The sequence below is a fragment of the Eumetopias jubatus genome, unplaced genomic scaffold (genome assembly GCF_037043125.1).
Source record: "Eumetopias jubatus isolate StellerSeaLion01/CBP00866 unplaced genomic scaffold, mEumJub1_p1.0 scaffold_6, whole genome shotgun sequence".
Taxonomy (NCBI): domain Eukaryota; kingdom Metazoa; phylum Chordata; class Mammalia; order Carnivora; family Otariidae; genus Eumetopias; species Eumetopias jubatus.
The window spans coordinates 20,185,065-20,198,580 of NW_028274812.1; the positions used below are offsets into that span (position 1 = coordinate 20,185,065).

Consider the following 13,516-nt stretch of genomic DNA (forward strand, 5'->3'; position numbering starts at 1 on the left):
TGGTATAGGACTAAAGCCAGAAAGCTCTCATTCACCCTCTGAGAACAGTGTGTTGTTAGGTCCCCACAGGAGATCTACCACTGACACTTAGCTACAGTTTAATAGGCAAGTAGGCATTTTATAATTAGAAAAATACAACAACCTGAGAGGCAAACAAAATGAGTTCTAATTTTACAGATGAATCCTAGAGGTAGAGGTTGACTGATGAACATCAAATTTTACCATGCTAGGTAAAACTTACTGATCCTGGAATGTGAAAGGAAAATCAAGGACCACAAAATGAAACCAGCTGCTCTATGACTCCCCAGGCTTTCTGACAAAAGTATTGAATATTTACCACACCCAAATACTGTTAGGCATGATGGGAAAATCAACAAGCACATAAAACCTGTTCAACTTTGAGGAGGTTACAATTTGATATTTAGGTATCTGTATGATCTTATGGTATAGTAGTAAGCTCGAATCTTATCTCTACCACTTATTAAATTTAGGAATTTGGAATGGTTGTTTAACTTCTCTACCTTCCGAATCAACCTTTCAGGGCTGCTGTTAAGACTGGAGATATCAAATATTAATAGCCAAACACTCAATAAATGGTAGCTCTTATTATGTGCTCATACACATAAACTATGCTCACTTTCACTTTCTTCAAATAAAGGAACAACACAAAAATAAGAACAAATTGATCAGTTAACGATTACAATTTTAATAAATAAAACTTAAGATTTCAGAGAAATATCACACACTTATCCCAAATTGGCTTCTATATAAGTATAGTTCCATAGATACAGACTACATAGAGAATAAGACTGTGGAGTCTCATATTATGATAAAAAATAATCAGCTTGAAAAGAATAGCCCCTTTATTGAATTATCATTTAAAACTTTAATACTAGGAGAGAAAATGGATTCAAAAAAATAGAGAATAATTAGAAATATAAAATAATTAGAAATACAAAACTTTCTTACAGAGATACTTCAGTTGACTTTCCCAAAGAAGGTGAATCTAAACAAGATAGATCTCTAGAGGAGAGAGCAAACTGAAAGGAAACTAAGGAGAATGCTAATATGTCTTAAGTAAAACAATCACAGCTTGACAGAGTATAACTTAGTGATTAAGAGCATGAAATCTGAAGCCAAAGTGCCTAGGTTCAAATCCCATCTCTGGGAAAAATACAACATGGCAGCAATGGCAGCACTTTTGACAACTTCTTTACTTCTCTATACATCAAAGTGGGAATAATATTAGCACCTTTCTCATAATACTGTTATGACAAGTTAATGTATACAAAGTGCTTAGAACAGTGCCTGGCATATAGTAAGGTCCAAACAAATGTGCTCATCATCATCACAATCATCATTAAAATTATAATTATAGATATGGTAAGCACAATTCTGAGAATCATGTCAAAAGAAGCAATTTCATAGAACTAAGATGGAACTTTCTTTTTGCATAATGACTAATTTGTGGTTGGTTAACTTACTTGGTGACAATGTTCTGCCAATTTGCCCAAAGTAGAAGGTTTGATTTTCCTGTGGGTCTGTTGGCTACATTCCATGGCCACATTAAGACACTAATACTGACAAGCAGTATTCAACATATTCTCCTGGTTTTAATAAAGTGGTGGGTAAGAAAATGTAAATGGATTAATATAAATTCATGAATAACTTTAGAAAAAAATGAACCTATAAATATGTTCCTGTTGATCATAGTTCTGTCATATGGTCTTAATATGTCATAGGTTGTTAATTTTTATAGAAAAAAATAGACTCAGAGACAAAAAGTGACTTAAACAAGATCACATGATTACTCTGTGCCAGAGCTAGAACTCTCAGCCCATATAGCTTTTTGTTTGGTTTTTCCATTAGCCTACATTCATTAAATATAGAATGTTTTTATTATCTTTTAGAACTTCCTATTTAAAAATTCTTCTGTTATTATAGTTTATTATGCCATTATGAAAAACTTATCCCCAACAACAGAAGCAGGATTTTAAGGCCATGGTAAGACTTATGAGAAAAATGGGGGGGATGTGGCAAAGGTCAATTAGGAGGATATCACAATAACCAGGTGAGCGACGATGGTGCCTTGGACCAGGATGGCAGTGACAAGAATGGCAATAAGTTGTCAAAGTCTGGATATGTTTGGATGGTGGCACCAACAACATTTCCTTTTATGTTCATGTGAAGTGTGAGAGAAAAGAGGAGTCATGGAGGCAAGGGAATATAAATCTTCATTCGGGAAGTTCTAATTTTTTTAATTAAGTGTCTTTTGCTGCAATCTAAACCACAACTTACTTATCTTCACCTCTGTGAAAAGAGGTCCATCACCATCTACACAATGCCCTCTTGTAAATCGGGCAGCAGCCAGAATCATACCATGTGCTGTGAAAGAAACCAAACAATGGCTCCTGACCTCAAAAGAGTTTATCATGAAACCCCTTCAAGTAGAAGGGAGATATATTTGATGACACTGCATATGTAGCTAGAAGCTGCAACTTGATGTTAAACTAAAACCCTTCTGGACATGCCTGCAGAAATGAGAGAATCAAGCCCACCAAATGTTCATTGCCATGAGGGACAGAGGAGAGTTTGGGATAGAATTTATCCCTCAGAAAGTGGGAGAATGAAACATCTGAAGGGAAAGCTAATTCTAGGTACGGTGTAGTGTTACTACTTGGCTTGGTTTCCTGTTTAGCTCCCTATGGACTCATATCTGAACTGATCCCTCTCCCAGGGAAGGGAGATAACTGTGAACCAAGAATAAGAAAAGGCCATTTTCCCCCAAATCCTCTAAGATATGAGAACAACAGCCAATACCACTCTAACAGACCCTCGAAGAATATAGCCCAGAAAGGCAGAGAAGCAGCAAGAGGGGCATAGCTTTGGCATCTCAAGGGCTCCATGAGTCACTGGCAATAACCACTGGCACGGGGAACAGCGTCCTCAGAAGTTCAGGTGTTCACTGTTATGACAGTTCCCTAGAATGTGTCAGCAGGACCCAGCAGAGGTAGGGCAGAGACAGGAGGAATAAAAGAAGTAGATATCACATGTAGCTGACCTCTTCATGAGCAAGCATATGTGAGACTCAGAAATACCTGTATGAGCTCAGCTGTATTGCAGGTAGGCAAGAGCCAGAGAAGGAAGTTTACATCGCCACCTTCGTTCAATTTTTAAATAATCATGATGGAATGAATCCTTTACACTCCAAATACTCACTGCAACATTTGTATAATTATATTTCACAATTAGGCAGTCTGTATATCCCAAAGCTCACATATTTGCCACATCTCTTTAAGCTCTCCAGAATCCAGGCAGATAGTGTCTTTATGGATATTAAAGAGAATGAATTCTGAAAACACAGACAATTGTTATACCATGAAAATGGTAAATAATTACCCTTCATAAAAGCAGTCATTTTACAAAATTAATAAAAAGGGCTGAATATCTGTAGGCCACCTGTCCTGGTACATATATTACTGACCTTACGCTACATAACACTTCAACGACGCTGCTTACCTCCTTTTCACTCATAAAGGAAATAATATTCCTTTTTAAGACTTTTTCAAGACTTGCTTTCTTAAGTGGCCTCGCACAACTGCATCACATCGAAGAAGCCAAAATGACATTTTGTGACAGTGTGCCAATTATACTTAAATTCAGTAATTTTCTTAATCTTGAATTATATTTTGATCTTGTTTCCGTATCTCCTCATGAGAGAGTACTTCTTTGTTTCCTTATTTTTTTAGTTGTATTTATATCCTACCTTGTTCTCTAAAGTCTTTGAAGTGTCCTGTACCCCCAGTTCCAGATGATGATGAGATTAGTGTTATTAATATTGCAGTCATTACCACAAGTTCAAGGACAGAGGGAAAAGTCTGGAGAGGATGTCCATACCATTACTACTTAGCTTCCTAGAGAAGAGAGCCAGGGTTTGAGGTATTTCAACGGGTGAGGTATAGATTTTATTCCAGCCAATAGAGGCGAGGGAAAGAGAAAAAGCACTCTGGAAGACGAGTATGACAAAGTCCGGGATCAGTGGAGACTTTCATTTAGGTAAACTCAGTAGGTTCCTTGGAAAAATTCAGCAGTTCCTTTGTGCAAATATTATAAGTAGGCAAATTAAACAAGATACCTGTTATGTCAAAAACCCTATGAAAGATACAATGATACTGAAAACCTATTCCCACACAAGTACATATGATCTAGAAAGAAGAGCAGAGGTCTTGGAAGCCACCACCTGCTATTTCAGGAGTCACAGGCTGAAAGCATCACTCAGCCATCCCATGCGTGTAAAAGAGCACATTATTAAGATCCACAGCTCAGCTGCATATTTTCACTTGCATTTAGCCAGCCCTTTAAATTTTGTACCTTACTATATATTTCCATCTTCACTGCTACCCTCCATCCACCAATGCTCCATTAAGATTCTTATGTTTAGGAAGTGTGAAGACATAAGCATGTATGTGATTTGAGGGCCAGAGGATTGGAAGGGGCCCGAAGCACATAAAAAGAATAATTCTTCAGAACAAAACATTCTGGCAACCTTTTTCTGAAGCAGTCTCATCATCTTGTCATTGACTACCCTACTCTTGTCTAGCAGGAAAATGATGATAGCCCCACTCTCCATGATCCAGAGTTAAGGTTCAGCCCAGCAGAGCACATCTTACCCTCTTTGGAGACAGGAAATCCATATTTGTGAGACCAAGCATATGTGGACCAAAGTGTGTGTGTGTGTGTGTGTGTGAGAGAGAGAGAGAGAGAGATTGAGATTTACCTTCCAATGAGCGAGAACTCTCCCACGACGCCCAGGCGCCTCATGGCACTCAGGAGGCCTCGGACCGTCATGCCTTCGCAGAAGCAGACCACCACTCTGGCTTTGGGAAGCCTCTCCCGGAGCTTGCGCAGGAGTCGGTCAAAGCTCTTTTCCCCAGCATTGCTGTAGATTTTGTCTGAATGGGCGATGCAGAGGCCTTCCTGGGCAGCCAGCTCTTTGAAAGCATCCATTCCGCTCTCCCCATAATTCCCTGTCCAGAAACAATCAGCAGATGTTCAAGACAACCTGGCAGCACAGCACTTACAAGCTGGAATAAAGACTCGTTAGTCACAAGGAATGGAGAGGACAGACATGCCAAATAATTTGTAAATATAACTGGAACTGAAGGAAGATCTGGATGGATTCAAGAGAGACATCAAATGCAATCAAGCCACCAACACTGAGAAGATAATGAGAAACTATCTAACCAGGGCATCCACAGTGAAACAAGTTTTGAGAAATGAAGGACTACTGCACTATTTTACAACAGTGATTGGTAATGGTTGTCACAGATTTTTAGCAATGTGGGAGAGATTGGCACATTGGGTAGGCAGTCAATCAGCACCATGAGAAGGCCTCTTCATTTGAGGGCTCACTTCTGCTGGCTGCCAGTCAAGAGGCAGACACTCACGGTGGCAAACCCTGCGACACTTCAGGAAGAGTAAGCTAAACAAACGGGACACCTGGCCCGGCCAGAATAAACAGACAAGAAGCAGATATGTGGTTTAGTCAAAATCCACCATCCTCTGATGAAGCAACAGGCTTATGGGAGTTTGGGCCTTACGTTCTGATTTTTATTTTAATATCATTCTTACAATAAAATATACTTTAAAAAACTAAGAACACATAAAAAAATCAATGAAATAAAGCAAATATCACATTGTGCCAGCTTCCTATTTCTCTATTTCACTGATGACTTTAGCCCCCATCTTAATGTCCTCTATACCTCTCCTCTTTTCCCCAAGTTTGGGGATTTTGACACCTGTATAGGTGATCCAATACCATGTCCTCCAAGTTTCTCAACCCCCTCCAACCAATAATATTTCCTATAATGCACCTAATCCCACAGCCACACTTTTGACCTCGTTGTCACAAAGGTTTCTAATATCTCTGAATGTGGATGTCAAACATCCCACTCTCTTTACCCCCTCTTCTCTTCCAAACTCATCTATTCTACTACCCCCACTCCTAGATTTCTTCAACTTTATCACCACCTCAAACCAATTCACCTCCCCATCTTTCTTTCCATCCTTCCTCTCATTTGCCTCTTAGCCCAGCTCATATCTCATACCCTATCCTCATAATCACTCCCTCACAAATTCTTTAACTGCCTTGTGTCTTCCTGACAAAACCCCAGTGCTAGTTAAACCCAACCATTTACCTATTCCACCTCTACATCTGAGGACTTAAGTATGTCTAGAAAATACTAAAAATCCTGATGACTGGCTAATTAAAAATTCATGAGCATTCATGCCAAAAGAGGCATTCGATAGTGCAAGGAAATTATACTACATCTCCTCCATTAATAAAATCTCCTAGTCTCTAACATGATTATTTCATCCTTACTCTTCCCTCCTTAAATCTCCAAACTTACTGACCCCACCTCTGACCCTCATCTCGGCTGGGATCCTCATTTCATATTTCAACAAAGACACAGAAATAATCAGAAAAAACTAACTTAGCCATACACCACATCTACAAAGCTTTCTTTGTTGGCACTTATTTCTCTGGCATTCCTCCTATTGTAAATTTGAAGTGTTTTTGCCTGAGGATAGAGCCAACTCCTACTCATAAACACTAGGTCTCACTGGTTTTTGTCTATTCAAGAACTTTCTCCTGCAATTATCCCCTCTCTTTTGTAAAAATCAGTTATTTCCTTCCAATGGTGTTAATCAAAAATAAAAAATAAAAGCATTTGCACTTTTTTCCCCACTTAAGTTACTACCTCATTCTCTAGTCCTATTCATAGCAATGATAAATGCCTAGGTCAATGTGTTTGCTTCATCATCTCCCATTCTCTTCCCATTACCTCAGAATCTTCTTCTGTCAAACTCTTCTCTTGTCAAGGTCACCAAAAATTTCCCTGTTGCCTATTTCACGATCTGTTCTCTGTCTTCATCTTCATTAACCACTCAGCTGCACTCAACAGCTGACCACAGCCTCCTTGAAACACTTTATCCTCTCAGTCTCTGTGATACACCTTCTCATGGTTTAGTCACCACTCACTGACTACTCCTCAATGTATGTGCTAGATTTTCCTCTGCTCAACCTCGAATATTTTCATGCCACAACCTGATCTCTTCTTCATCTCTACTCTCACCCTAATACACTCATTCAGTCACATTCCTTCGAACACCATTTGAATATTATAGTTGAATCCCAAATATAGGTCTTCAGACTAGATTGCCCTTTAGAGCAAAAGATTAGAATATCCAATTGCATCCTTGATATATCCATTTATAGACATTTCAAACTTAACATATCTGAAACAGAATTTTTTCCCTCTCCACCTTGCAAACCTGCTCTTTCCAGACATCTGCGGTTAGTAAATAATGCCATTACCCACCCCATTGCTCAATAACAAAGTTTAGGAACTCTCAATTTCTATCTTTCTCTCATGTTCCAGGTCCATTCCACAGACTCTCTCTCTCAAACATTTCTAAGCCAGTCTCCTCCATTTCAACCTCCGCCATCCTAAACCAAGTGTCTTGGGTCAGGTTTCCTAAAAACATAGCTGAGATGAAGATTCTTGTTCAAGTTATTTATTGAGAAGAGGAGCAGAAGAATCTGTGAAGGACAGGTGGCAGATGCTAAGCAGGAATGTCATTCAGCTAGTGATTAGCTTTAGTTAATTCCATAAGGAAGTGCTACAGCACAAACTGTAGCACAGAGTTAGCCCCACCTTTAGGAAACAGAACCCTCCTGTCAATCAGTCATTGGCTAAGGTCCTCAGTAAGTCAGGGGAGGTATAGCCTCCCAGGAAGGGGTCAGCTGAGATTTACAAAAGCCTACTTTCACAGTAGCTGGGAGAATGGTGCACAAGACAGATAGCGAATCTGGGCAGGCCACTGACGGCATCCTCTATTCTAAGTAACTGATAGGTCCTCTATCCTCTATTCTAAGTAACTGATAGGTTCTTGCCTAGACAACTGCCCTACCCCCTGATTGTTCTCCCTGCTTCTACTCTTGTTCCTAATGATTCATTCCACACATAACAGAGTGATCAGTCAAGATGGAAATCAGGTTATATCACACCTCTTCAAAAAGCTTCAATCACTTTCCAACACTTGGAATGATACCAAAACTCCTTTCCCTGAACTACCAGCCTTTACATGGACTGAGCCTTCCAACTGGCCCAACCCCATCTCTGCCCACTTCCTCTCCCCCACCTTCTCTAGACCCATAGATGTCTTTCTATTCTTGGAATACCCTAAACTCATTCATGCCTCTATGTTAGCTGTTTGTATCACCTGAAAAGATGATCTTCTACAGATGTTCTTGTCAATCTTGTCTCAATATAAATACCAACCCTTCTGGAAAACCCTTCTTTATCAGTTAGCTTCAAGTAATCCCCCAGCAAATCCTGATCATGTCTCTTTATTTTATCTTAGAACATATGTCTGACATTTTTCTTGTTAATTTTTCTTTTCCCCCCTTGAATATAAGCTCCATGAGAACATCTTTTTATGTCTTATCCAATGATGTATCCTAACTAATCTTTAGAATAGTTCTAGACACTAAATGCATAGTAAAAGTGCATTTGTTTTAACAGCACAATAGAGAAAGGAGCAAAAGTTATAAATAAGCAATTTAAACAAAATAAGTAAAAGTGGGTGATAAACATATGAAAAAAATTACTGAATATCATTAACTATCAAAAGAGTGCCATTAAAACCAGATAGTTTTTTTTCACCTATCAGATTGCCAGAATTATAAAGATTAATAATATTTAATGCTGGCAAGACACAAATACATTTACTTTTCATGAAAGCAATTCAAACTTTTGGTAGACAATGTGGCAGTAGTTTTCAAAATTTTTTAGGTATCAGTATAAAATATATATAGTATACAATATGTACAGTAATAGTTAAGTCAAAATAATTGTAAATGAATGATATCCCCACAAAAAAGGACTTAGGACTTAAATCTTAACATCTATAAAACTTTTGTGGGCACTGTAATGAACCTCATAAGATTTTCCTATATTGTTGAAAGGAAATCTTTCTCATTTCCTTTTTCATAAGATTAAAATATCAATTAATGTATTTGCCTTTAAATTTAACCACCTTCAGTGGCCTAATGCAGTCCAGTGAAGCCCAAATGGGAGCATTAATTTGTCACAAAATCCTCAGCTCCACAGACTTTGGAAACACATCATGGCTCAGACAAGAAAGAGGCAGTGACTGATTATAAGGGAGAAAACTCTGGCTGGCAGTGGATGCTCATCTGTCTGCAGAAGAGTGTTTGAGAAGGACATCAGATGCCACTTTCCCATAGTAAATGCATGTTCAAGAATCTACAAGGGATACAGACATCACTAGCCAACTCTCTCAGCAAAGGCTCTATCAGTCTGTCAGAAGATGGTGTTACAAGGGCAGTAACTTTATTGCTAAAGTCCCATCCTTAGATTTCAATCACAGAAAAGTATTTTATTCCCTTATCAAAATACATACAGACTGAGCAAGAATGTTCTATGCGTTCAAATAAGAAAATCTTTGTTTTTGTAAATCTAGTAAAGGCCTTACATATAATCTGTCCAAACATTTCAGGTTACAGACGAGGAAACCGAACCACACAGGGGCAATGGCTCACCAATGGGCACGAAGCTTGTTTGTGTTAGAACTAGAGCAGTTTTAAATGACTTGAGTCCTAGGTTACTGCTCATTTTTCTTAATAGTTAAATCAATTAAATGTGTATGTTTTTATAATAAAAAATGTCTGCATAGGTTTCATGAAATATTTGTCCCACTTTCTGTATTCATATTTTCTTATTTGGATAGCAGCTCCTCATTATAGAAACTGATAGCCGAATATCATGCATTGGGCCATGTTTCAACTGCCCATTTTTCTCATGATGCCTAAAAAACTCCAAATTAGCTCATAAATTTCCATGAGAGCAGTTCTAATATAGGAACAACAACAACAATAACTTGTCCTTTTATAAATCTTTATACTCTAAAAATTACATTCACAAACATTATCTGATTCCTAGAACAGCCCTATTGTAGTCATCATATTGATAATAGTGCTAGAAACAAAGACCATAAAAAAATGGGAAGAAAATTGCCGCCAGGAAGTTTAAAATCATGTTACTTTCATTTAGTAGCAACAGAACTAAAGACATGACACACACAAGTTTAAGTCTCTAATAAAGGTGCTGTGGGTTAGGATTCAGGAAAAGCTGCCCAAAGATGTGCCACCTGTTGGAAAGGATATAGAGAAAAGGGAACCCCTGGACACTGTTGGTGGGAATACAATTTGGTACAACCATTATGGAAAACAGTATGAGGTTCTTTAAAAAAAAAATTTATATAGAACCACCATATTATCCACCATCTGATCCAAAATTTATATGAACCACAATACATATATATTTAAAGGAAGCAAAATCAGTATTTCAAGGAGATTATCTGCACTCTCATGTTCATGGCAGCATTATTCACGATAGTCAAGATATGAAAACAATGTAAGTGTCCATCAATGGATGAATGGATTAAAAAAAATGTGGTCTATATTTATGACAGAATATTAGCCATAAAAAAAGAAGGAAATCCTGCCATTTGCAACAATGTAGATGAACCTGGAGGACATTATACTAAGTGAAATAAGCCAGACATAGAAAGGCAAATACCGCAGGCATCTAAAAGAGTCAAACTCAGAGAGCCAGAGAGTAGAATGGTGGTTACCAGGGGTGAGGAGTAGAAAAAATGAGAAGATACTGGTCAAAGGGTACAAACTTTTAGTTACAAGATGAATAAGCCCTGGGGATCTAATGTACAGCATGTTGACTATATAATGATAGATATTATTACATATAATAATACATAGTTAATATATATATTATATACTTGAAATTTGCTAAGAGAATAGATATTAAACATTGTTACCATGCACACACACATAACTATGTGAGGTAATGGCAGTGTGAATTAACTTGATAGTGGTAATCCTTTCACAATGTATATGTCTATCAAACCATTACATAGTACACCTTAAATATATACAATTTTATTTGTCAATTGTACCTAAATATAGCTGGGTGGGTACCTTTATTCTGGGTCTTAAAATATAAACAGATTTTCTACAAATAGAAAGAAAATTAGGGGACAGGTACTCTGCCTCTCTACCAGGTGATGAGCAAACAATGCCAGACTGAAACTAAAATATTCAGCACTGAGCCCACCTTCTGCTTCCCTTCCCCCTTCCATTCAGCTGTGCAGGCCTCCTCTTGCCTTTCCTAACACTGAAGCATTTATTTAGATATTTCTGTGTGCAACCCTGAAGGAAGCTGTGAATATATAAAGAACTGACTTTTAACAAAACTCTCAAAAAATAAAAGGGCCATGTAATTGTAAACACTCAGACTTGATAGAGAGCTGCATATTTTCATTCAATTAGCAAATAGGTTATTGAGCTCTCAACTTGAAAAAAATCCTGGCTCTGCACTTAGAGAGCTGCCAAGAAATCCTGGACATGGGCTCTGCCTTCAATTTGATGAATATTTACTTTGTGTCTGGCACTGTGCTATGCATCTTAGCATTTCATTAATTCAACACAACTCCATCATAAAGGTTATAACTCCCCTTATACAGATGAGGACATAGAGGCTCTAACAGGTTAAGTAACTTGCCCAAGGTCATAGAGAGGAGGACCTAGGATTTAACATGTAGCTCAGAAGTTCTTGCTTATCAGCATTTCAAACTGCCTCCTACATGGACTTATATATAGTAGTAAGAGCATGACACAAGCACACAACCTACAGCAACAATAATCAGTTATAAATGCTACATGGGAAATGGAAACACTGTAATACTAAACTACAGACTAAGAAAGCAGAAATGATCATAGAATGCCTCTTTGAAACACAGGAATGCAACTGGACTTTGAAGAATGTAAGCAAGAGACTGGCATTCAGAGTGAAGGGGAGCAAATGACAATCCACAAAAAAAGATTTTTAGAGGCAGGAAGAAGTCCCACTGGAGCAGAAGGTTCATGGTTTATAGAAGGACACTCTATATAACGGATCCCTAGTGAAGCATCTGGCATACCACTACAAGGTTGCAACATGGAAATGTGCTATATGTTGCTGTGTTGTAACAGATTTTATAACAGACTTTATCACTGTTATAATGTTGCCTAAAACCTAAAGGGTGAGAAAGGGAAGAGTGGCATCTGACAAAGCCCCTAAAACATAATAATAAAATATGTTGAAAAATCTTAATTTCTATTTTTAAATTACAGAGTAAATCAAGATTTTCTATAAAACTAAGCTTCCAAACAAAACTTATGGGGAAATTTATGAGAGAGAACATGGGGTTTACAAAGAAATTCCCATTGTTTGAAAATCAATTTTTTTAAAGATTCTATTTATTTATTTTTCAGAGAGAGAAAGAACACAAGCAGGAGGAGTGGCAGGCAGAGGGAGAGGCAGGCTCCACACTGAGCAGGGAGCCTGATACGGGACTCGATCCCAGGACCCTGGGATTATGACCTGAGCGGAAGGTAGACGCTTAATCGACTGAGCCACCCAGGCATCTCTTGAAAATTAATTAAAAAAAAAAAAAACTTAAACATAATAGAACTAGATATTATTGTCTACACAGAACAAAGTTTAAAAAGGTGCTGAAAACTGGTTAAAAAATAGAACTATCTCAAGAGAGAAAAATAATGGCTATAACTCTGAATTTTTTAAGCTAAATATGATTTTAAGGAAGTTATATATGATTATTATCCAACCAGATCAACAGACATTCGTTCATAAAAGATTGATTTGTAGTGGTTTGGTAGCTAAGTTTCATTGAGCAAGCAAGCTATGGAATAAAACTGTCTTGGATTTCATAATCACCTGTGTGAACTGCCACCATGGCAAAAAGTAGGCAGTGAAGACTAGTCCTTACATTGATCATTTTTTCTTCTACTCTTAAAATATTGGGGTTATATTTAAGAAACAATCTGAGCTCCATTTGGTGGCAATGACATTTCAGCCATCATGCTGAACCAAGCTCAAGCCCTTTTATTACATCTTCATAGATTATCCTGGTCAAACAAATACATTCAACATAATTCATCCCTATATATTTATGTATCAGTTATATGAGGAAAACATTCACACAGGGAAAATATATAGATATTTCTTCACTCTCCTTAATGAAGGAATGCTTTTGCTTTTAAGATCCACCAGTATTATGGTCTAGACTTCCTTAATCTCTGCTTTATTTCACACTTACATACCTTACATACCTTCCTTGGTATTACATAGTAGTCTCAGGCTCCCGGGATAATGAAATCCCTTGGGTTGTGAGCCAGTCTCTGTCTGAGAGCTTGGAAACTGATTACTTTGCCTTCTGGACAAATAAGATAATAACCCATTTTTAAAAGAATTATGATGAAAAAAGTTGTTTTCACAGCACCTTCTGGAAACCCACTGCAATATTCAACAACTATCACTATCAGGAAATCCTTCTTTTTGATGTAAATTTC

General features: G+C 37.7%; 1 protein-coding gene across 3 annotated transcripts in view; it reads right to left on the reverse strand.

The window, feature by feature from the left end:
* Positions 1-13,516, reverse strand: part of GRM1 (glutamate metabotropic receptor 1) — a 432,450-nt gene that overhangs the window by 317,005 nt on the left and 101,929 nt on the right. For all 3 annotated transcript variants that reach the window (XM_028103377.2, XM_028103378.1, XM_028103379.1), the window contains exon 2: positions 4,778-5,027. In XM_028103377.2, coding sequence (XP_027959178.1) covers positions 4,778-5,027 — 250 coding nt within the window. The remainder of the gene's footprint in view (positions 1-4,777; positions 5,028-13,516) is intronic.